The sequence below is a fragment of the Seriola lalandi genome, unplaced genomic scaffold (assembly GCF_002814215.2).
Source record: "Seriola lalandi dorsalis isolate HSWRI2012SDOR001 ecotype SW California unplaced genomic scaffold, Sedor1 jcf7180002054386, whole genome shotgun sequence".
In the NCBI taxonomy this organism is placed as follows: Eukaryota; Metazoa; Chordata; class Actinopteri; order Carangiformes; family Carangidae; genus Seriola; species Seriola lalandi.
The window spans coordinates 34,880-56,300 of NW_019524939.1; the positions used below are offsets into that span (position 1 = coordinate 34,880).

At 43.4% G+C, this 21,421-nt stretch overlaps 1 protein-coding gene across 4 annotated transcripts in view; it reads left to right on the top strand.

Annotated features, from left to right (window-relative positions):
* LOC111657171 (transcription factor COE3-like) overlaps nt 1-21,421 on the top strand; it is a 45,782-nt gene that overhangs the window by 10,609 nt on the left and 13,752 nt on the right. For 2 of the 4 annotated variants that reach the window (XM_023409241.2, XM_023409243.2), the window contains exons 7-10: nt 14,092-14,173; nt 15,379-15,496; nt 18,917-19,050; nt 19,786-19,912. In XM_023409241.2, coding sequence (XP_023265009.1) covers nt 14,092-14,173; nt 15,379-15,496; nt 18,917-19,050; nt 19,786-19,912 — 461 coding nt within the window. The remainder of the gene's footprint in view (nt 1-14,091; nt 14,174-15,378; nt 15,497-18,916; nt 19,051-19,785; nt 19,913-21,421) is intronic. The other 2 variants (XM_023409242.2, XM_023409244.2) reach the window with 1 other exon arrangement.

Sequence of the window (21,421 nt, forward strand, 5' to 3'; positions counted from 1 at the left end):
GAGTCAGACCACAAAGACTCAGCATCATTCCTGGAGATACTGGGCTGATCTGGTCCAAGTGAGGCTGCACCTCCCCCTCCTCCTCCTCTTTTTGTCTTTTATTTTACTCTCCCTCCTCCCTGCTGCTCCTCCCCTCCTCCCCCCTTCTCTCCCATGAGGAATCATACGCTCTTCTCTCCTCTTTTCACCTCCCCCTCCTCCTCTCTTCACCCCTCCTCCTCCTCTCTTTTCGTCCTCCCCCTGAGTATTAATCTCATTCCTTCCTCCCCCCTTTTCCCTCTCGCTCTCTCTTCTCTGAGGCTGTGATAGGAGGGAGGAGGGAATATGGATGGATGGAGTGATGGAGGTGTGGAGGTATAAGTGGATGGATGTGACTGCAGCAGCTTTTTGAAAAGAGAAGTGGTGATATTACAGCGGCTCTTTTTTCTCCCTCTGCCTGCAGAAATGCATGATGGGAAGGTCTCCTGTGTTTTCGGCGGCGTCCAGTGAACAGGAAACATGTCAGGGTCAGACTCTGCTGCTGAGAGCACAAACACTCAGACCACTTTTATTTAAAGTCGCTGCAGAACCCAGAACCAGTGTTTCACATTCACAGCTGCTGGTGCACCGCTTGCGTTAACCTCCCATATATATGATTCATATGAATAGTGTTATATTAATATGATTAATAAAAAGATTTATATGATTTAAAATCAAATAAATATTAATTAAAGAGATTCATATGATTTATATGAATAGTAATATACTATACATATTTATATAAATATGATTTAAAGTTAAATAAATAAATAAATACATTTATAGACAATAATATTTAAATAAAAATTAATGTTATTTATAGAGATTAATATTACCGTAACCATCATGAGTAAAAGACTCAAGTACGCCACTGCTACATTTACATTATTTCATATTTGTCTGTTTGAATCCAAATACAGATATTTCGTTTCACCCTGGAAACGACAGTCAACCAAATAAAATCTCAACATAAGGTTCACTGTAAAGCTGTTGTGGAGCTGGTCTTGCTCTGTGTTACACTAGCGAGCTTTTTGTCTCTTGTACCGGTCCTGATTCCGGTCCAGGTTGAGGGCTGGATATTAAAGGTTCTGGACTTTGACACTTGAGGCTGGAGTCCTGTCTCCTAGCAACAGTCAATGCTGACCACCAACCTTTTTCTAACCTCCACCAAGTAGTTTTAGAGCAGAACTGTGATGGTTTATCCTTAGCTGGAGCAGGTCTTCAGGTTTTCTCCAGAGCCAAATGAAGCAGAGCCCTCTTCATTAGGGCCTGATATTCTGTCTGAAGAACATTTTGCTGTTGTAGATATGTTATAATGAAATGTTCTCGTGAAACAACATTGCTGCAGAGCTCAGGTAAACAGAGTAGTGTCATCTGCAAATGTGCTCACAGTGACGATGTCAGGTTTCTGTCTCTGATTCCTCAGAGGTTGTTTGGAGGCATCGGCTTCAGGACGTTCATCTGTCGTTCCTTTAGACTTCCTCTCACGGAGAATCACCTCCCTTCACTGAAATCAGGTACTTTGACTTCCTGTTTGAGAAGGTAATTAAACCAGTGCACGATGAATCCACAGGTCACGCCATGTCTCCTTTCTCTGGTTGTTGTTGTTGTTGAGTTGACGTCATGTTTCTGATGAGATTCACTGTGATTTAGAAACATTTCGTTATGTGGTGAATGAGAAAACTAAATTCATTCAGTTCCTCTCTGTAAACAGACATTCTTGTGTGATAACATAAGACATAACGTAACGTAATGTAACGTGATGGCATACACTACTACAGAGAACAACTGACAGCTTTTTGACTGACAGCTAGAGAGAGAAAAAAAATATATATATACAGGAAATAAATAAATAAGGTGTTAGGTATTAATTAATTAATTTATTTTGCCTTCTTCCTTCCCAGGTAGAAAATGGGTACTTGGGAGTAGATGGTAGGGTGGGGGGAGCATCTATCAGTGGGAGAATCGTGCAGTACTGGGGAGTTGGAAGCTGTTTGATTTGTTAGTTTGTTATGGACCGGTCTCTCACCTGTCTCAGGTGAGACAGGATTGGTGTGGTTGGATTTGTTATTGAGTAAACAGACGTTTATCTTGACATTGGTCCTGGTCCCGGTCTCTGCAGCTGTCAGAGAAGTGTAAAAAGAAGCATCAGTATTAATCAGTGGTTTACAGACGCCTCAGTCTTTGATCCAGTCGACTGTAACTGCTGCCGTCGCCCCATGAGGCCGAGGTTGAACCTTGCTGGTCTCATGTTCAGGCTCTTTGTTGCGAAGCCTTTGAGGGTCAGTGATGATGGGACGATCTCCCCTCTGAGCGCCAACTGTGAGAACGTTTGGAGACAATGATCTTCGGTCTTTAAATCGGCTCGTCTCAGAAACTCGTCTCAGGTGAGATTTGATTCGTCTCTGTTTGTAGCTGATGATGATGGTGATGGGACCAGCTCTCATCTTTTTACGCTCTCGCTCTGAATACCAGATGTGAGAATTTTTTTTTTGGGGAGGGTACAATCTCCTGTCTGCGAGGGTCTCTGGTGTCTGCAGCGTGGGATTATGGGAGGACGACGTGCTGTCAATCATGTAGCAGGCGTAGGTGTGATTTCCCTCTCATGCTGCAGGTTGGTTTTGGATGGAATCTCATTACTGGCCGTGTTTCAGGGTGACTGACAGCAGAATAATGTTTGGGGCCCCCAGAGGCCCCAGGCTGGCTAAATGTTAAATGTATGAATGCATGGGAGTCAATGGAGAGATGAAGTGTAGCTGAATATTTTTTTCTTCCTGGGAAACGGTCACGGAGTGAAGAGTGTGACCCTGAATACACCGTCTGCCGCTGTTTGAACAGAGCTGATAGGAAACTTGAACACGAACGCACCACATGACTGTAAAACATTTAGTCAATGAAATTTCAAATATCAGATCAATCTGATCATCATCATGTTGAATATGTTTTTTAATAAAGTGTCACGTCTTTATTATCTGTGTATTTACACAATAATGATCTGAACCTGTTTAATCGAATCTAATGTAATCTGGTCTGATCTAATCCAGTGACAGTGACCTCTGTATTTCAATTTTTATTTTACAGCGTTAAAGCTGCTTTTTTTGTCATGTTTTCATACATGAGAATATTAGGAACACCTCTCAAAGTAGATTAGAGACTTGAGAAAGTCAGTGACTGCAAATACCAACCAGCTGACCTGTCAGGTCTCCATTAGCCAACCATTACCTGACCTGGGTCAAGAGGAGGTGGAGGTTCTTAGGTCCTGTTCAGGCTGACGTCAAAAACTCATCTAGCAAATTAAAAATCAGAAACACACACACACACACACACACACACACACACGTATCTATCCTCTTGTGTCTGAGGTACAGAGGTGTGTGTGTGTGTGTGTGTGTGTGTGTGTGTGTGTGTGATCCTGACAGCCTGAGCTGTTAGAGGTGATGTATTGATCGTCTTGTTCATCATTAGACATCAGACGCTGTGATGGAGGAGACACACTCTGACTTTATAACCAAATCTCTCCTCCTCCTCTTTAACACCACACACTGATCCTCCTCTACGCCTTCAACCCCCCCCCCCCTTCACCTGAAGGAGGGATGAATGGCAGATAGAGGGAAAAAACAAAGGATGAAGGAGACATGAAGTAAATCTCCTCCTCCTAATTGGTATTTAACAGGTGTTTCCTCCACTGTGTCACTCCAGTGACACACTCCAGTGTGTGTGTGTGTGTGTGTGTGTGTGTGTGTGTGTGTGTGTGTGTGTGTGTGTGTGTGTGTGTGTATTGATCATCAGTAAGTTTTGCTGGTAGCGACGCATCACTATTGATTAACAATTTTTTTTTAAAGAAAAAATGGCTGCTCCTTACACACGCACACTCCGGTATTTCAGGACATAGCTTTACATTGCATCAGATGGACTAATTAACTACAAGGGTCTCTCTCTCTCTCTCTTTCTCTCTCTTGCCTGATTGGCAGCTGTGTGTTTATGTTTGGTTTTGTTATTTGATTGTTGTTTGTTTCTGTTAACGAGCTCTTAACAAGGCATCTGTTAACGAGCTGTTCTGCTCAAAGGAAGACACAGGGCGGTTGTCAAGGTGACATCATCTGTCAGTCAACTGTTTACCCTCCTCTGACTTCACCTTCAGTTGCTCAGTCCTTTTGCCTGTTGTTGTTGCCTTAGTCTCTCAACAACCTCTGGTTTCCTGAAAGACTACAGAATTAATTGTTGATATTGTGTGTATGTTTCTCTGTGTTGGTCAACATGTTTCTCTGTGTTGGTCAACATGATGTTTCTCCGTGTTGGTCAACATGTTTCTTTGTGTCAGTCAACATGTTGTTTCTCTGTGTTGGTCAACATGATGTTTCTCTGTGTCAGTCAACATGTTTCTTTGTGTTGGTCAACATGTTGCTCTATGTTGGTCAACATGATGTTTCTCTGTGTTGGTCAACATGATGTTTCTTTGTGTTGGTCAACATGTTTATTTGTGTTGGTCAACATGTTTATTTGTGTTGGTCAACATGTTTCTCTGTGTTGGTCAACATATTGTTTCTCTATGTTGGTCAACATGATGTTTCTCTATGTTGGTCAACATGATGTTTCTCTGTGTTGGTCAACATGTTTCTTTGTGTTGGTCAACATGTTTCTTTGTGTTGATCAACATGTTTCTCTGTGTTGGTCAACATGATGTTTCTCTGTGTTGGTCAACATGATGTTTCTCTGTGTTGGTCAACATGATGTTTCTCTGTGTTGGTCAACATGATGTTTCTATATGTTGGTCAACATGTTTCTCTGTGTTGGTCAACATGTTTCTATATGTTGGTCAACATGTTTCTCTGTGTTGGTCAACATGTTTCTATATGTTGGTCAACATGTTTCTCTGTGTTGGTCAACATGTTTCTCTGTGTTGGTCAACATGTTTCTATATGTTGGTCAACATGTTTCTCTGTGTTGGTCAACATGATGTTTCTCTGTGTTGGTCAACATGATGTTTCTCTGTGTTGGTCAACATGATGTTTCTTTGTGTTGGTCAACATGATGTTTCTCCGTGTTTGTCAACATGTTTCTTTGTGTCAGTCAACATGTTGTTTCTCTGTGTTGGTCAACATGATGTTTCTCTGTGTCAGTCAACATGTTTCTTTGTGTTGGTCAACATGTTGCTCTATGTTGGTCAACATGTTTCTCTGTGTTGGTCAACATGTTTCTCTGTGTTGGTCAACATGTTTCTCTGTGTTGGTCAACATGTTTCTCTGTTGTTGTCAACATGTTTCTCTGTGTTGGTCAACATGTTTCTTTGTGTTGGTCAACATGTTTCTCTGTGTTGGTCAACATGTTTCTCTGTGTTGGTCAACATGTTTCTCTGTGTTGGTCAACATGTTTCTTTGTGTTGGTCAACATGTTTCTTTGTGTTGGTCAACATGTTTCTTTGTGTTGGTCAACATGTTTCTCTGTGTTGGTCAACATGTTTTTCTGTCTCTGTCAACATGTTTCTCTGTGTTGGTCAACATGTTTCTTTGTGTTGGTCAACATGTTTCTCTGTGTTTGTCAACATGATGTTTCTCTGTGTTGGTCAACATGTTTCTCTGTGTTGGTCAACATGTTTCTCTGTTTTGGTCAACATGTTTCTTTGTGTTGGACAACATGTTTCTCCGTGTTTGTCAACATGTTTTTTTTTGTTGGTCAACATATTGTTTCTCTGGTTTTCATCAGCGTGTGATTGGTCAAACAAAAGCTCTTCAGAAACAGTCTGTCAGGTGATTGACAGGTGAAACAAGCTCATCACCTGGAGGAACAGGGACAGTATACAGGGAGTACAGCAGGGTTCCTCAGAGTCTTGTACTGTGGTCTGTGTCACAGCTGATGGTTGAACATGTTGAATGTTATTAAACTCTGGTTTAATGACAGTGAGTTTAGTTGAGTTTCCTCTTTTAAAAAAAAGTGAAGAAAACATAATGACTGCCTCCTTATTAACTAACGAGGCCATCTACAGCTTTGAATACTGCATCTACTGGGGACTATGTTCTGCTGTGCGTTCGTGTGTATGTGTGTGCATGTGTGTGCGTGTATGTGTCCATGTGTTTGTGTGTGCTTGTGTGTTCGTGTGTATGTGTGTGGTTGTGTTTGTGTGTATGTGTGTGCGTGTGTATGTGTGTGTGTGTCTGCGTGTGTTCATGTGTATGTGTGTGTATGTGTGTGTGCGTGCGTGTGTGTGTGCTTGTGTGTGTGTGTTCGTGTGTGTGTGTGCTCGTGTGTGTTTGTGTGTGTGCTCGTGTGTATGTGTGTGTGTGTTTGTGTTCGTGTGTGCGCGTGTGTGTGTGCGTATGTGTGTGTGTGTGTGTTCATGGTGATGAAGGAGTGAGTGCGTGTCGGTGGAGCTCTGAGACTCAGACTCAGTACTGTGGTCTGTCTCTTAATAACTTCCTCCTCCTCACTGTGATGAAGAGGAGGACGAATTGTCTGTTTTCATTTGCGGTGAGGAGAGAGATGATGGACTCCTCATTATCTAATTTAATTATCTCCTCCTCCTCTCCTCCTCCTCCTCTCTGCATCAGTCTGGAAACCCAGTAAAGGACTCTCCAGGCCTGGAAAACCCGTGTGTGTTCATATGTGTTTGAGAGAGAGAGAGAGCAGTAGTGATTGACAGCTGACATTAAGTTGTTTAGCAGTGAAATGTCAGAGTCTGAATATTCCTGTCGCTCTGTTTGACCCTGTCTGTCTGCCATAGGAGGAGGAATCAGAATATTTGTGAGATGTTAATCTTAGATTTGAGTCTTTGATCCAGTTCAGGGTTTGGGTTTGAATCCTGGAGACGGTCTAACACTGAGGCCTTTAAAATTCTTCCACTTTAGTTTCTATTTGTTGATATCAAACATTTCATCAGTTTTACGCAATGTGAAAAACTGCATGCGTGCCTGTGTGTGTGTGTGTGTGTGTGTGTGTGTGTGTGTGTGTGTGTGTGAGTGTGTGTGAGTGTGTGTCATTGTTGTTACTTCATTAGAGAAAGCTGATACAGTGATTTTGCTGCAGTTTTCTCTCTCAAATATCCACCAGCACGATTCTGGTCCTGACCACATCCATCAGATCCATGATTAGGTTTCTCTTGTTCATTTACACAGCTCACACATACACAGATCTGGTCCTGGTCTAAAAGATTTGTCTCATATCTGTGAGTCATTAGTTCTGGTGTCCAGGTGAAGGTGGTAGAGACTTTGTGTAACCCTGTCACACAGTTCTTGTTACCATAGTTACAGCCTGTTTGCCCTGATCACACCTGTGTGGTATCGTTGTGATAGACCGTCAACAGGTCTGAGCCCGGCTGGATCCTCCAGACATCATCCAAGCTCTTTGTTGACAAGTCAGTCTGCAGGTTGTTCAGGTGAGCCGGTGGCTCTGTACAGCGTTCAATTATAAAAACCACATCCGTTCACGTGATGCTCAAGGTTCTCAGTCATCCAGGTCATGGTTCTCTAAGAAGAGTTGAATCGAGGATGTTTCACCTCTGAGCTGGTGCTGACCCAGAATCAGAAACCATGTTCTTTACAGTCTCAGGTTCAGTGTCATCACTGACCGGATCCTGATCTGACTGTGAAAGCCTGATCCTGATCCTGATCCTGCTTAATGGCTCATGTGTTGACGAACCGCACAGGAAATAGACATCCTGCTGTCAATCACAGTCAGCTGTTTGATCACCTCAGCATCAACGACTCTTTGAATCTGGTCCTGGTGTTTTGTGGATGGATCCGTCTGCACTGATGGCTCCTGCCAACCAATCAGAGGGAAGCATTGTCATGGTACCAGTCTGATGGATTTTAGTGAGATTACATCTGAAACCAGCTGTGTCACATCTGGACACCATTTCATCTCCTTGACCTGATGTTGTCTCTCTGCGTGTGTGTGTGTGTGTGTGTGTGTGTGTTTGTGAGCACTGTAACAGCTGGTGCTCTGTTCTTCAGCCTGTGATGCCACCTGACACACACACACACACACACACACACAGAAACCCTACAGGACTTTTTATAAGTATGCAAAATCACACGTTTTGTCTCCAGCTATAAAAAGGCAATCTGTGTGTGTGTGTGAGAGAGAGAGAGAGAGAGAGAGAGAGAGAGAGTCATAATAGCTGTTAATTAGCTCCATGTTCAAACCAGCCGCGGATGTTAATTAGCAGAAAACCTGTCCAGCATTTGGCGTTAATTAGAGCGACAGGCCCAAACACATCTGACCACTCCACTCACACACACACACACAACACACACACACACACACGCACAGCTGTTCTATTGTGTAGTTGTATATGACATGAAGGACAGTTCAGTCTATTCAAACAAAAGAACAAAACATAAATCTTACAAGACAAACACACACATACACACACCTGTTCTATGACACGTTTACCTGTCAGTATGAAGTACTAATGTTTCATATACTCATTGTTAGAACGTTGTGAAGCTTTTATACCTGGTGTTGTTCTGAGGAGAGTTGAGTGTTTGTGATGAGCACAACATGTATCTGAGTCTGTGTTCTGCACATTTTCTTGTTTACCTTTTAGAACCCTTATTTTTAAAATTGAACATGATATATGTTGGTTTATAAGTTCTAATAGAACCATCAATCTGTGGAAGATTTTAACAGAGAACATTTAATAAAAAAACATTAAGAGCATTCGACAAAAAACACTAGGAACGTTAAACAAACATTGACAACATTTAATAAAAAAGACTAAGAACATTTAACAAACACAGAACTTTTAACAAACACTGGGAACATTTAATAAGAAACACTGAGAACGTTTAACAAACACTGAGAACATTTAACATAAGAAACACTGAGAACGTTTAACAAACACTGAGAACGTTTAACAAACACTGAGAACGTTTAACAAAAAACACTGAGAATGTTTAATAAAAAACCACTGAGAACGTTTACTAAAAAACACTGAACGTTTCTAAAAAAACATTGAAAACCTTTAATAAAAAACACTGAGAACGTTTAATAAAAAAATACTGAGAACAAACACTGAGAACATTTAACAAACACTGAGAACGTTTAATAAAAAGCACTGAGAATGTTTATTAAAAAAAACACTGAGAACAAACACTGAGAACATTTAATAAAAAAAAAACACTGCAAACAAACACTGAGAACCTTTAATAAAAAGCACTGAGAACGTTTAATAAAAAAACACTGAGAACGTTTAATAAAAAAACACTGAGAACGTTTAATAAAAAGCACTGAGAATGTTTAACAAAAAAACACTGAGAACATTTAACAAAAAACACTGAGAACAAACACTGAGAACCTTTAATAAAAAGCACTGAGAACGTTTAATAAAAAAACACTGAGAACGTTTAATAAAAAAACACTGAGAACGTTTAATAAAAAGCACTGAGAACGTTTAATAAAAAAAACACTGAGAACAAACACTGAGAACATTTAACAAAAAACACTGAGAATGTTTAATAAAAAACACTGAGAACGTTTACTAAAAAACACTGAACCTTTACTAAAAAAACATTGAGAACGTTTAATAAAAAAACACTGAGAACACAAAACACATACAAAACATGACAAATAGGACTCTCTAAGAACATGACCAGGGCATACAGAGAACACGCTAAGAACACGGAGAGCAGCGTGTTGAAGACACACTGCTGCCTGACAGCTTCTCTAGTGTCCAATTACAGCAGAGGTCAGAGGTCGAGACGATTGGATTCATCACGCTAATCATGAACCGATGAACGCTGTGTGTGTGCGTGTGTGTGTGCGTGTGTGTGTGGTGAATGAATTAAACATGCAGCTCCGCCGGCTGTGAACACAGAGCAGTAATGGAGCAGGACAGACTGAGAGCTTTCAGGTTTTTCTCATGATTCATCATCAAACAGAAGCGTTGGACTCAACGTCTTAAAGAGCATTTACCTTCTGTGTCTGTGTGTGTGTTCAATTAAGTTATGAACACGCGCTGCAGACTTTTTTCTGTGAGGTGGGGGTTTAGTTTCTCTAAGATCTGGCCCTGAGACTGGTAGGGTCTGATGTGGATCTTGGTGGAGAACAGGTGGATCCAGACTGAAGAGAACCAACACTGTGCTGTCTCTGTCGTGTTCTCCTGAGTGTTTGGTGACACACTGCAGCAGGAAACAGGGGACCTCACCTCGTCTTCATCCATCAAAGAATCTATGTGATCAGTTTGTGATTGACAGCTCCTTCATCCTCCTTCTCTCTTTAGTTTCTCCTTCTCCATCAGGTCGTTAATCAATTAACTCTCTGCTGCTAATTGGCAGTTGTCATTAATTATCTTTGACTGCTCTAATTTGTATTCAAATGTATTCGTTAACAGCAGAACGTTCTGCTCATTTACATATTAAATACAAATAGTTTTTCCAACAGAGATAATTTATTCAAGTTTCCTTTAGTTTGGGTTTTATTGTTACATCAGTCAGGTGGGGACAGGTGTGTGTGTGTGTGTGTGTGTGTGTGTGTGTGTGTGTGTGTGTGTGTCTCTGTGTATGACTACCATAGTGAGGACCTGACTTGTGAGGACATTCTGGTCAGGTCAGGATCAGGTTTAGTTTAAGGTCAGGGTAACGGTTCTTTTCTGATCCTCATCCTTGACCTTGGAAGCATCACCTGGTCCTTGACTATGATTGGCTATAAACTCACCAATGACCTCATCACATCAGTATTACGGTGCCAAACACAGTTTTTGAAAATGTCACATTGTGGTGTTTGATTTACATGGATGACAGGTAGAAAGAGACAGGCAGGGAAGAGGAGGGGGACTGAAGAGCTGGAGCTGGAACTGGTGTTTTTAAAAGAGACACTAACATGGAGCCAAACAGACCTGTCCAGAGTCAAACACCTGTTGCAGCACAGAGGAGACATAACTGGACTCTGCTTCTACTGGCACATAATGATGGTGATAACCAGATAAATCATAATCTGCCAGCATGCTTCACTCTGCGTCTGTGTTCACCAGTCTTCAGACTTCAGTCTCAGAGCCACCAAAGGATCATGTGAATGTTCTAGATGAAACCACTCCCCCTCAGTCTGATACGCGAGTCTGAGCAGCTCAGGAGGTGGGGGGTGTCGTGTCACTTAGAACTACCTGTGATTCAGGTCAGGATCTGTCAGAGCTTGAGGTTGGTGAAGATGAGATCCAGCTCCTCAGGTCAGGACTCAACAGTCCACCCACATCTACAGGACCTGGGACTCATCTTAGGACAGGTGTGTCCACATGTAGTCCTGAGAGGACTGACTGAACAGAGGAGGAGGTGTACGACACCTGAAACAACTGAACACCTGTCCAAGCCATGACTCAGGTGACTGTAAGGACTAACAACCTTCGAGGTGTTAAATGTGTGGGACATTAAAACATTAGATTAGAGGTCAAAGGTCAAACAGGTCTAAAGCTCTGAGAGTTCATGGGAGTTTTTCCAGTTATTCACAATCTGTTGACATTATATGAATGCATCATGGGAGTTGTAGTTTTTCTTGTTGTGTAACTTAGTTAAAATCAGGATGACATCACTTCCTGTAGCAGCTGCTGAGACTGAGCTGGACAGGAAGTGACATCAGACTATTAACCAGCAACTGCTTTAAAGTAAAGAACCTGAACACAGAGAGAGAGAGAGCAGTGGAAATGACTCGCATCAGATTAACAGGCAGAGTCGCCAACAGCAGTAAATCACACACTCTCACACACACACACACACACACACACACACTCTCTCTCTCACTGTGTGGCATCACATTACCGTCAGTATAATTCCTCCTCACACTGTGACTACATTTTCTACCTCATGGAGCATATTAACTCCAACACAGTGTGTGTGTGTTCACATGTGTGTATTTTCAGTGTCAGTGCGTGTGTGTGACTTCTGTTCCCGGAGATAAATTTGCTGTGCGTCCTAATTTCCTGCTCGTAAATATGAGCACTAATGGTGTGTGTGTGTGTGTGTGTGTGTGTGTCGGGTCTTCCCTACTTATCATATAACAAATTGAAAGCTTAATCTGTCCTGCGTGTAGATTTACGACCTTGATCGTTCGCTCCCTCATTCAGAGGAGGAGGAGGAAATAGATGGAGAAAGACAAGGAGACAACATGAGAGAGGAGAGGAGGAGGAGGTGAGGGGAGGAGGAAGAGGTGAAGAGGAGGAGGAATGTAGATAAGTTGAGTCTGTGTCTGAACATAAGGTGACAATCAGCTGAGAATGCTGATGCTGGGTGGTTACCACGGCGATAAGCCTGCGTGACTGTGTGTGTGAGCAGCTGATCAGGAGTCAGAGGTCACAGACTGAGGTTATCTTCATACAAATATCAGCGAGATGAGTTTCTTCTGCTGCTGCTGCTGCTGGGAGAGAACAACAACAAGACATTACCTGAAGGAAATAAACAGCTCTCACACCTCAGTGAACATCTCATCAGGGAGGTTCACCTGGAGACTCTTCTGGTCCCTCTGTTGGTCTTCAGGACCTTCTCTGGTCTGTCATGAGACAGAAACAGGAAGTTGTGTTTTCAGGATGTGTCAGACTTGGATCCAAACCACTTCCTGTGGGGGTCCAACTTAGACCAAGAGCATCTGAGCATGAACTGGCCCAGAGGTAGGGTTCACCAGAGACATTTAACTAACTCCAGCATCCTTTCTTATAATAAGAGGCTCCTGTGTTGATTATTGATTACAGGTTGATAATATTGGTATCAGATAAACTGGATCACACTCACTTGTTTATTTGTTTAAAGAGCATCTGTTCACAGAGACTGTGTGTGTGTGTGTGTGTGTGTGTGTGTGTGTGTGTGTGTGTGTATGTGTGTTGGTGTCAGCACTTTGTCCTTCTGTAAGCTCATTAGAGAGGAGCAGCAAGGAATGCTGGGTAATCAATACTGCAGACCCTCAGAGACCAAAAACATTGCCTGAGAGGGAATTCTATCTTTTTTGTCCTTATGTGTGTGTATGTGTGTTTACACCCTGTTACCATAGAAACCACCATGATGATGTGGTACTGTATGGCTTCAGATGGACCCCCACCCATCCCCAAAATACCCCCCCGCTTCTGTTGTGTGTGTGTGTGTGTGTGTGTGTGTGTGTGTGTGTGTGTGTGTGTGTGTGTGTGTGTACCCAAACAAAGATATATTTTGTGGAGGTTTGATTTTTGGATGCAGCTGCAGTCTCTGCTCTTTGTCTTCTCCTTCATCCTTTCATCTCTCCTGGGAGAGGATGACAGGAGAGAGGGAGAGAGTGTTCAGGGTTAGAGCTGACAGGATGACAGAGAGACGAGTGTGTCCTCTGTTTACCCAGTGTAACACCTGTTAACCCAACATAAGCAGCATATCCTCAGTGTGGGTGTGTGAACACAAACAACAATAATCTGTCTGCTGAGGAAGATCCCGTGAACAGTGGAAAGCTCCAGAAAAGCTGCTAAATGGACATTGCTATTGAGTCAACATGATGCTGTTTGTGCTGGGACGATTTCTTCTGATGATTTCTGTCAGTTCCACATTTCAGTGTCACGTCTGCTAACCAGACTGTAGTTAGACATTTGAACACAACATGGACTAACCTGACACCATGTGACCCTCTGAGGCTACTGCTGTCATCTTCACTTTACCATCTGTCTCTTCTGTAGAACGTTGTATCGTCTGCATATAGACAAACAGTTTGTTATAATGGAACAACAGAACCAGAATAGAACCCCGAAGAACCTCTGAACATAACGTACAGTAACCTGTGATCTGAAGAAATATAACTGAAACATTAGACCCAAAGCCTGTGTGGAACGTTGATCAGAGAACCCTGAAGAACCACAGTGAAGAACCATATTACTACTGATACTACAGACAGTTCTACTGCTGATGCTCTGATTGTTAGCACTTTTCTTTTTGTTGCTGCCTTTCACTGACATGAATCTGAGAATGTTCTTTCTTGTTTTTCTTTTTATTTGTTGTTATCTTGTTTTTCTTTCCATTATTTCTTCAGTCAGTGAGTCTCATGTAAAACACGCTTATCTGTCATGAACCTTATTAATGTGTGTGTGTGTGTGTGTGTGTGTGTGTGTGTGTGTGTGTGTGTGTGTTTGTGTGTGTGCAGGTTCTTCTTGAAGTTCTTCCTGAAGTGTAACCAGAACTGTCTGAAAAACGCTGGAAACCCACGAGACATGAGGAGATTCCAGGTAGAACACACACATACACACAAAGATGAATTCATTTCCCTAAAGGGCAAGACATGGCTTTGGAGGACCTGCTGTTCCCATAATGCATTGCAGCAGGGCGGCCTGAGGCTTATTGCTTTGCAGATATAATATAAGAGGTCAGCAGGGACCTACCTGTCTCTCTCTCTCTGTGTCTCTCTCTGTCTCTGTTTCTCTCTCTCTCCCTCTCTTTCTCTCTCTCTCTGTGTCTCTCTCAGCCAAGAGACACTGAGATGTCTTCTGATCTGATCAGGCTGCAATCACCAGCCGCTAAACAACAGAGGAGAGGAGAGGAAACGAAGAGAGGGAGTTATTTGATCATGTGCTGAGTCGTCTCAGTCTGAATCAGAGTGGACGACCAACAGAGCGTCTCTGCTAACGTGGATAAAACAGGAGACACATTGAGGAAAGCTCCTCCTTGTCTCCATGTGTCTGCTGTCACACACACACACACACACTCCTCTCCACGCTGTGCTGGGCAAGCTGACAGGATGTTCAGTCCAGTTAAACCAGCAGAGGAGGAGGAGGGAGACGGGGCGAGTGAGCTACAGAGACCATGTGGAGAGAGAGGGTGGGATCACAGACAGGTGAAGTCAGGTGAAGCCTCAGGACTCGTCACCAGTTGTCGTGGCAGCAGCAGGGTGAAGGATGTGCTGGTTAGTCACTGCGGCGACAGAGGACAATCCCACTCGCTCTCTGTGACCTTCTGCTCCGTCGCCATGGATCAATGACAACAACCTTGCCTAGGCAACCAGCCGCAGATGATGAATGACCACAGCTGAGTGGCTGTCACAGTGAGGCTGTGACATCACTGAGGGGGTGGGACCAGAGTGAACAGTGCATGTAAAGTTTTAACACTAGGTGGCAGTTTATACTTGTTCACTCTTCAATTTTTATTTTGCAAATTATAAAATACACAATTTAACATACATGCATCTACACACACACACACACACACACACACACACACACACCTACACACAGGATTCCAGGACAGTTTTTTCAGATTTATTGTTCAAGCTAAATTTTGTCATGAAATTTACAGAAAACTGAAAATGTCACTCAGAGAATGACATCACCTTTGCATCTTGTGATGCATGCTGGGAAATTAGTGTCTTTAGTAACAACATGAAGGAGAACAACACTGTTTCTCAGGAGGTTATAAATAAAGTTTTCTGTGTGTGCAGGTGGTGGTGTCTACAACAGTCAACGTGGATGGTCACGTCCTCGCCGTCTCCGACAACATGTTCGTACACAACAACTCCAAACATGGTCGCCGTGCGAGGAGACTCGACCCATCTGAAGGTAATCAATCAGCAGCTTCAGAGATTCTAATCACCACAAGGTGGCGCTGTGATAAAACTCTGACTGTGCTAAAGTAAACACCAGAGGACCCAGTACAGACATCTGAGGGATGCCACATCTAATCCCTTTTACAAATAAGGCCTTTTAGGGATTGTAGTCATACCTGGAGTAATAACATCTGATCAACAGAGCGAGTCAGTTGTGGTGATGGAGCTGGTGTAGTGATGAAGCAGGAAGTAGTGTGTGTGTGTGTGTGTGTGTGTGTGTGTGTGTGTGTGCGTGTGGGCAGTCAGGGTGTGCAGGTGGTAGACGGACATGTCGAGGCCACGTCACAGACCACCATCTCCACATGGACCAGACTCTAGTTACTATGACCAGATATTGAACTGTGCAGGGTGGGGGCTGTCAGCTGACTCCTGACGACGGCGGAGCACGTTATTAAACTGGGTGGTGTCAAAGGTCAGCGCTGTCAGGACAGTTTCTGATTTGTCAACGCAGCTGATTTAAATTCATCTGTGAAACATGCTGGTCCGACTGAGTGTGTGAGACCTAGACCAGAGAACCTGAACATCCAGAGACTCAGAGAGGGAGAGAGCTGTAATTTGGTCTTTGAAGAGGAAATCACCCCAGTGGCTTGTGGGTAGAAATACCAGACGACTCACCGTCCCCAGAGAGGACTGTGTGTGTGTGTGTGTGTGTGTGTGTGTGTGTGTGTGTGAGCGTACGTGCATGTCTTTTTGCAGGCCGTTCAACCTCTTTAATTGCCCTCCTAATTAAAGATGGTAACCATGGAAACCCCACCTCCCAATCAGAGCTCAGTAAAGTCCCGTGGGTTTGAACCCTCTGCCTCATTTCACTGTTTCTCTGATTCTTCTCTCTTTCTGTTTTTCCTCAGACATTAAAGTGAATCTGGGATCAGTTTAATGGTTAGTGGTCTGAGTACAGACAGAGGTCTGAATCAGTCTGAGTAAAGACTTGATTCAGGACTTCATGGCCAGCACCTGAATGCAGATCTGGTGCTGTAGATTCTGGTGTCATTAACTGACAGTATCTGTTCCTGGAGGTCTCATCACTGTTGTATCATGATGTTAATAAAAACACACAACAGTCTTCGTTTCCAAGGTAACAACAGTTTCACCAGAGGGAGACAGTCAAAAGTCAAAGGTCATCAACACACTCCAACAACATGTCAGAGGTTTCACACATTCATCCCTCTTCCCAATAGAATAGAGTAGAATAGAATAGAATAGAATAGAGGTCAGGTGCTGTAATGTCAACCTAAATCGTTAGTGGTGAGATTAGCTGCTCAGCTTCACACACACATACACACACACACACACACACACGCTGCGCTTTCATTTCACTTTATAATTAATCTGCAGCTGCACTTGAAAGAAGAGAGAGAAGGAGTCATTACCGGCTGTGTGTGTGTGTGTGTGTGTGTGTGTGTGTGTGTGTATAGTCAGTGTGTGTATAAGTGAACTACGGTAAAGCGGATAAAAGACACGATCCAATTATATCACGTTCTGCGTGCATGCGTGCGTGCGTGCGTGCGTGCGTGCGTGTGACCTTCAGCCTCAGTACATCAGTAGTATTGCAGTAGTGTAGATGGTTCCCGACCTGTGCTCCTGGACTTCAGACCTGGTCAGAGTCTGGATTGAACCATTGGTTACCAATGGTTGAACACAGTGAGACCCCTTCACAGCTCTGTTCACACTGTGGTGAAAGAGGCAGTTCAGCCCATGAGGGGGGGGTGAGGATACGAGGAGAGGGCAACAGCACACTGGACAAAGTACAACAATGGAGGATTTCACTTATTCACTTAAAGGAGCTGTTTGTACATTTTGCTGTAGCTACATAGCTAACATTAGCGTTAGCAGCTGTTTACTGACCGGTCTCACCAAAAGCTGTGTTTACAGTACAAGAGGTTACAACACATCTTCAGTCTGACGGCACCAGAGCTAGCTGGTTAGCATGCTAAGTTTAGAGGTTTGTTGTTGAACTCACATTTCTTCTTGACTGGTGAGTAAGCAACTGCTAATGCTAACGCTAGCTATGTAGCAATAGCAACACTTACAAATACCTCCTTTAAAAGGACAATGTTCATTAATTGTGACCTTTCGTCATCAACTTGTTCTCAAACTAGTATCCAACATGTACTGACACACCTGACAGACAGGTGTGACAGGTGTGATAGGGCCACCACTGCTTACTCACCTGTTTTCAGCTTCAACAGAACAGTAGTGTCTTTGAACGATGACTCATTTCAGTTTCTCATGTTGTTTTCACATTCACATCTCCAGTCACTGAGATATGAGGTTTTAGTTTGACCACAGAAGCGACTATAAGATTTCACAGGCTTTTTTTGGGATTGTTGCAGCTAAAATTCCTGATTTCATAGCAGATTTTCCTAAAGTTGTGATGCATGTTGCCACGTTTTCAGATGTTTTCTTTGCGATGAAACTGAGGGAGAAAATAAAAAAGTCAAAAGTAGTCTAATTCATTAAAAATCGAAGGCAACTGGTTCCAGTGAGAATAAATCCAGGTGAGTGCAAGTAGTGACCCAGATTCTGCTCCTCTGCTCCGTCTGAATCAAAGGTAGAGCTGATCTTAAGAATCCCCTCATCAAGTCATCAGTTTATAACGTAGAGCTTTTTATGTGTGTACGGCCACCGGCAGCTACAGCCATCTTTTAAGGTGGAATGTTTGCTTGAGTGTTACTTGATGCATGATTGATGTCTGGAAATCAATCAATACACCTTAAATGTCGACATGGCTCCGATCATTAGTTTTTATCAGCTCTCTCCATGACAGACTCAGTGACGATCGGAGCTTCAGCTTCTTCAAATGTAGATAAACATCAACATGATCATATGACTGAAGATATTTTATTTCCTCTGGAGGATAAAAGTAGTGGAGCGTCGTTCAGGTGGCTCCAGCTCTACACCTGTGGCTCCACCACAGTGTTGTACAGAACTATTTAACCCTTTCATGTAAGACATGCTGAATGTCTTCACACGTCTTTAACAGGGATGTTTGTTGGTGAATGTGACACATTCATGTCACACGTGTCTGCAGCTTCACAACATGCTTCAGCACCACAAACAAGGAAGTGAGTTTGGTGACATCATCAAGGTTTTCATCAGGGACTGGGGTGATTGGTTCAACTGGAGGGAAACTTTGATGATTTCTGATCAAATTTGTGGAAAAGTTGTGGTGATTTGACAAAAGTGGAAGGAGCACAGAGTTCATAGGGATTGGCTGAATTTGCGTTAATTATTGTGATAGTGACATAACAACTTTCTGGAAGGACTGACTAACAAGCCTCATGTGACATTTCTATTTACTCCTCTCTCTCTCTCTGTCTCTCCCTCCCTCTTTTTCTCTCTCTCGCTCTCTCTCTCTATGTCTCTCGTCCAGCAGCCACTCCCTGCATTAAAGCCATCAGTCCCAGTGAGGGCTGGACGACGGGCGGAGCAACCGTCATCCTGATCGGAGACAACTTCTTCGACGGCCTTCAGGTTGTCTTCGGCACAATGCTGGTGTGGAGCGAGGTACATTATGACATCACATCACATTTACTCACAGTGAGGTTAATCTCTGAAGCTTCAGTACAGACCTTGTGTCAGGACTGAGTCGACATGTATTTGATCAGTGAAGGAGATCAGGTCACAGTCAGAGCTGGTCAGACAAGTCAGGGAGTCAGACAGGAGGTGAGTCTTCAACAGGTTCTGATAGAACCAGACCAGAACAGTCTGGACTGAGGTGGAGTGATGTGAGCAGGGATGGTGAGGACAGAGGAACACAGTGGAGTAGAAGGAGCATGAGGCTGAATGAGGCTGAATGAGTTCAGACCCAGAAGTCTCTCTGAAGACGAACATTAGAGGCTGTTCCTGATTCAGGAGGTCATGGTCCACATGGAGGTCAATGAGCAAAACAGCAACATGTGATCAAAGACCAGATGAGCTGCTCCTGGACCATCTGTCAGGGTTTCACCGTGATTCAAGGGAGGTAAGAGAGAACCAGGGTCTGGACCAGGACCAGTATGGTGGACACCACCACTAGGAAGCAGAGAAACAGAGAGACAGAGAGACAGAGAGACAGAGGGTCAGGACAGAGACACAGAGGCAGAGGGTTCGTCTGTGTAGCACTGATACAAGAAGAGGTAATCTGCATTTGATCAATAATCAATAACTAATATATCCATCAAACAATGACAATGACTCTTCTGAACAACATCTGAGATAAACTCTCTCTTTCTCTCTCTCTTTCTCTCTCTTTCTCCCCAGCTGATCACACCTCACGCCATCCGGGTCCAGACTCCGCCCCGTCACATCCCCGGGGTCGTGGAGGTCACACTGTCGTACAAATCCAAACAGTTCTGTAAAGGAGCTCCGGGACGCTTTGTCTACACAGGTGACCCAGACTCACTCTGACGAACAGCCAATCACAGACGGCTTCATTTCAAACAATAGTCACTATTGATCAATCACTGATCAATAACTTCAATCTGTACTGTACAATACTGCTGTTCCTATAGGATTACACTGATCACAGTAAAAGAGCACAGTCATCATCATCATGTGTCACATGACAACACCTGAGTGACATCACACAGGTAGTGATACTTTCTGTGTGTCACACACACACACACAAGTTGTGTCACTTCAACGTTCATGGAATTTCGATGAGTATTGATCGTTCCTGTCAGACCTCTCACACACACACACACACACACACACACACACACACACACACACACACACTCCTGGAATGCAGCTCTCTCAAACATGGAAACCTGATCCTGATCCTGATCCTGATCCTGATCCTGATCCTGATCCTGATCCTGATCCGTCCAGAGGCCTGCACTACGAAGCAAGTTCAACATACCCAGGATAACTTTTAGTCATCTGGCTTGACTGAACCTAACATTAACCTGATAACCTGTACTACAAAGCAGGTTATCACCTGGCTCAGTTAACCCTGGGTTTACCTGTCTAGGTACGAGTGCCTTCATGTGAAAGAGGCGGAGTTGTTAATTATAAGCAACATCGTCTGAATCACAAATTAGGTTCTTAATATGATATTTTTTTAGAGTAAACACAAGAAACTTGTGCTACAGAAAATGGACCAGACTCAGTGAATAGCTCCCTAAGCTTAACATGTCCTATGATAACTATTAATTTAGCTATACAGACTAATGAGCAGTGATAACTAACATGTCTTTAGGGTCATCAGGTGGGAACCTCCTTTCACCAGTGTTTCGTCTAGTTGGTCCCACGACACCTCCAGGAGGCTAGACAGTGATCACTGGCGTCCCAGAGTCACTCCCCTAATGCTGCCATCACTGCTCCTCACACCACCACTATTTTCTTTATCTTGCCTATGCTGCCACAAACAACACCATCATCAACTCTGACAAAACACACTAGCAGATTCAGCAAACAAACTCCCCTAAACAGTTGGAGAAAGTGGCGGCCATTTTGAATGAGGGAGGTAGAGTCAAGGAGAGATGCCTTTATGAGGTAAACTCTCCCCCGCCGGATTAGGCTGCGCTCTACCTCCCCCTACTCCCCCACTCTCCAAGACAATGAGGGAGGTAGAGTCAGGGAGAGGTGCCTTTTTGTGCTAGCTCTCCCCCGCCTGCCTCCGTAACTCTTCAATTCCTGCAGCTAAGCTTTTTAAAACCTGGTTATGTCGCCACGTGTACCGGCCTTGCGACAGACTAACCTTACACCCTGACAGAATGTGCTTTAAAGTTGCAGTACCTGAACACAATGAACATAGTGGGTCTCCATTTACCCAGAGTTTTAGGTTCTGGGGAGTTGGCAATACATCATTGTTCATCAATCAAGTTGCCCCTATCAAAAATCTAATGCTACTTTCCTCCATACTCCACAGCTCTTTCCAGCTAAGCTTTTTCTT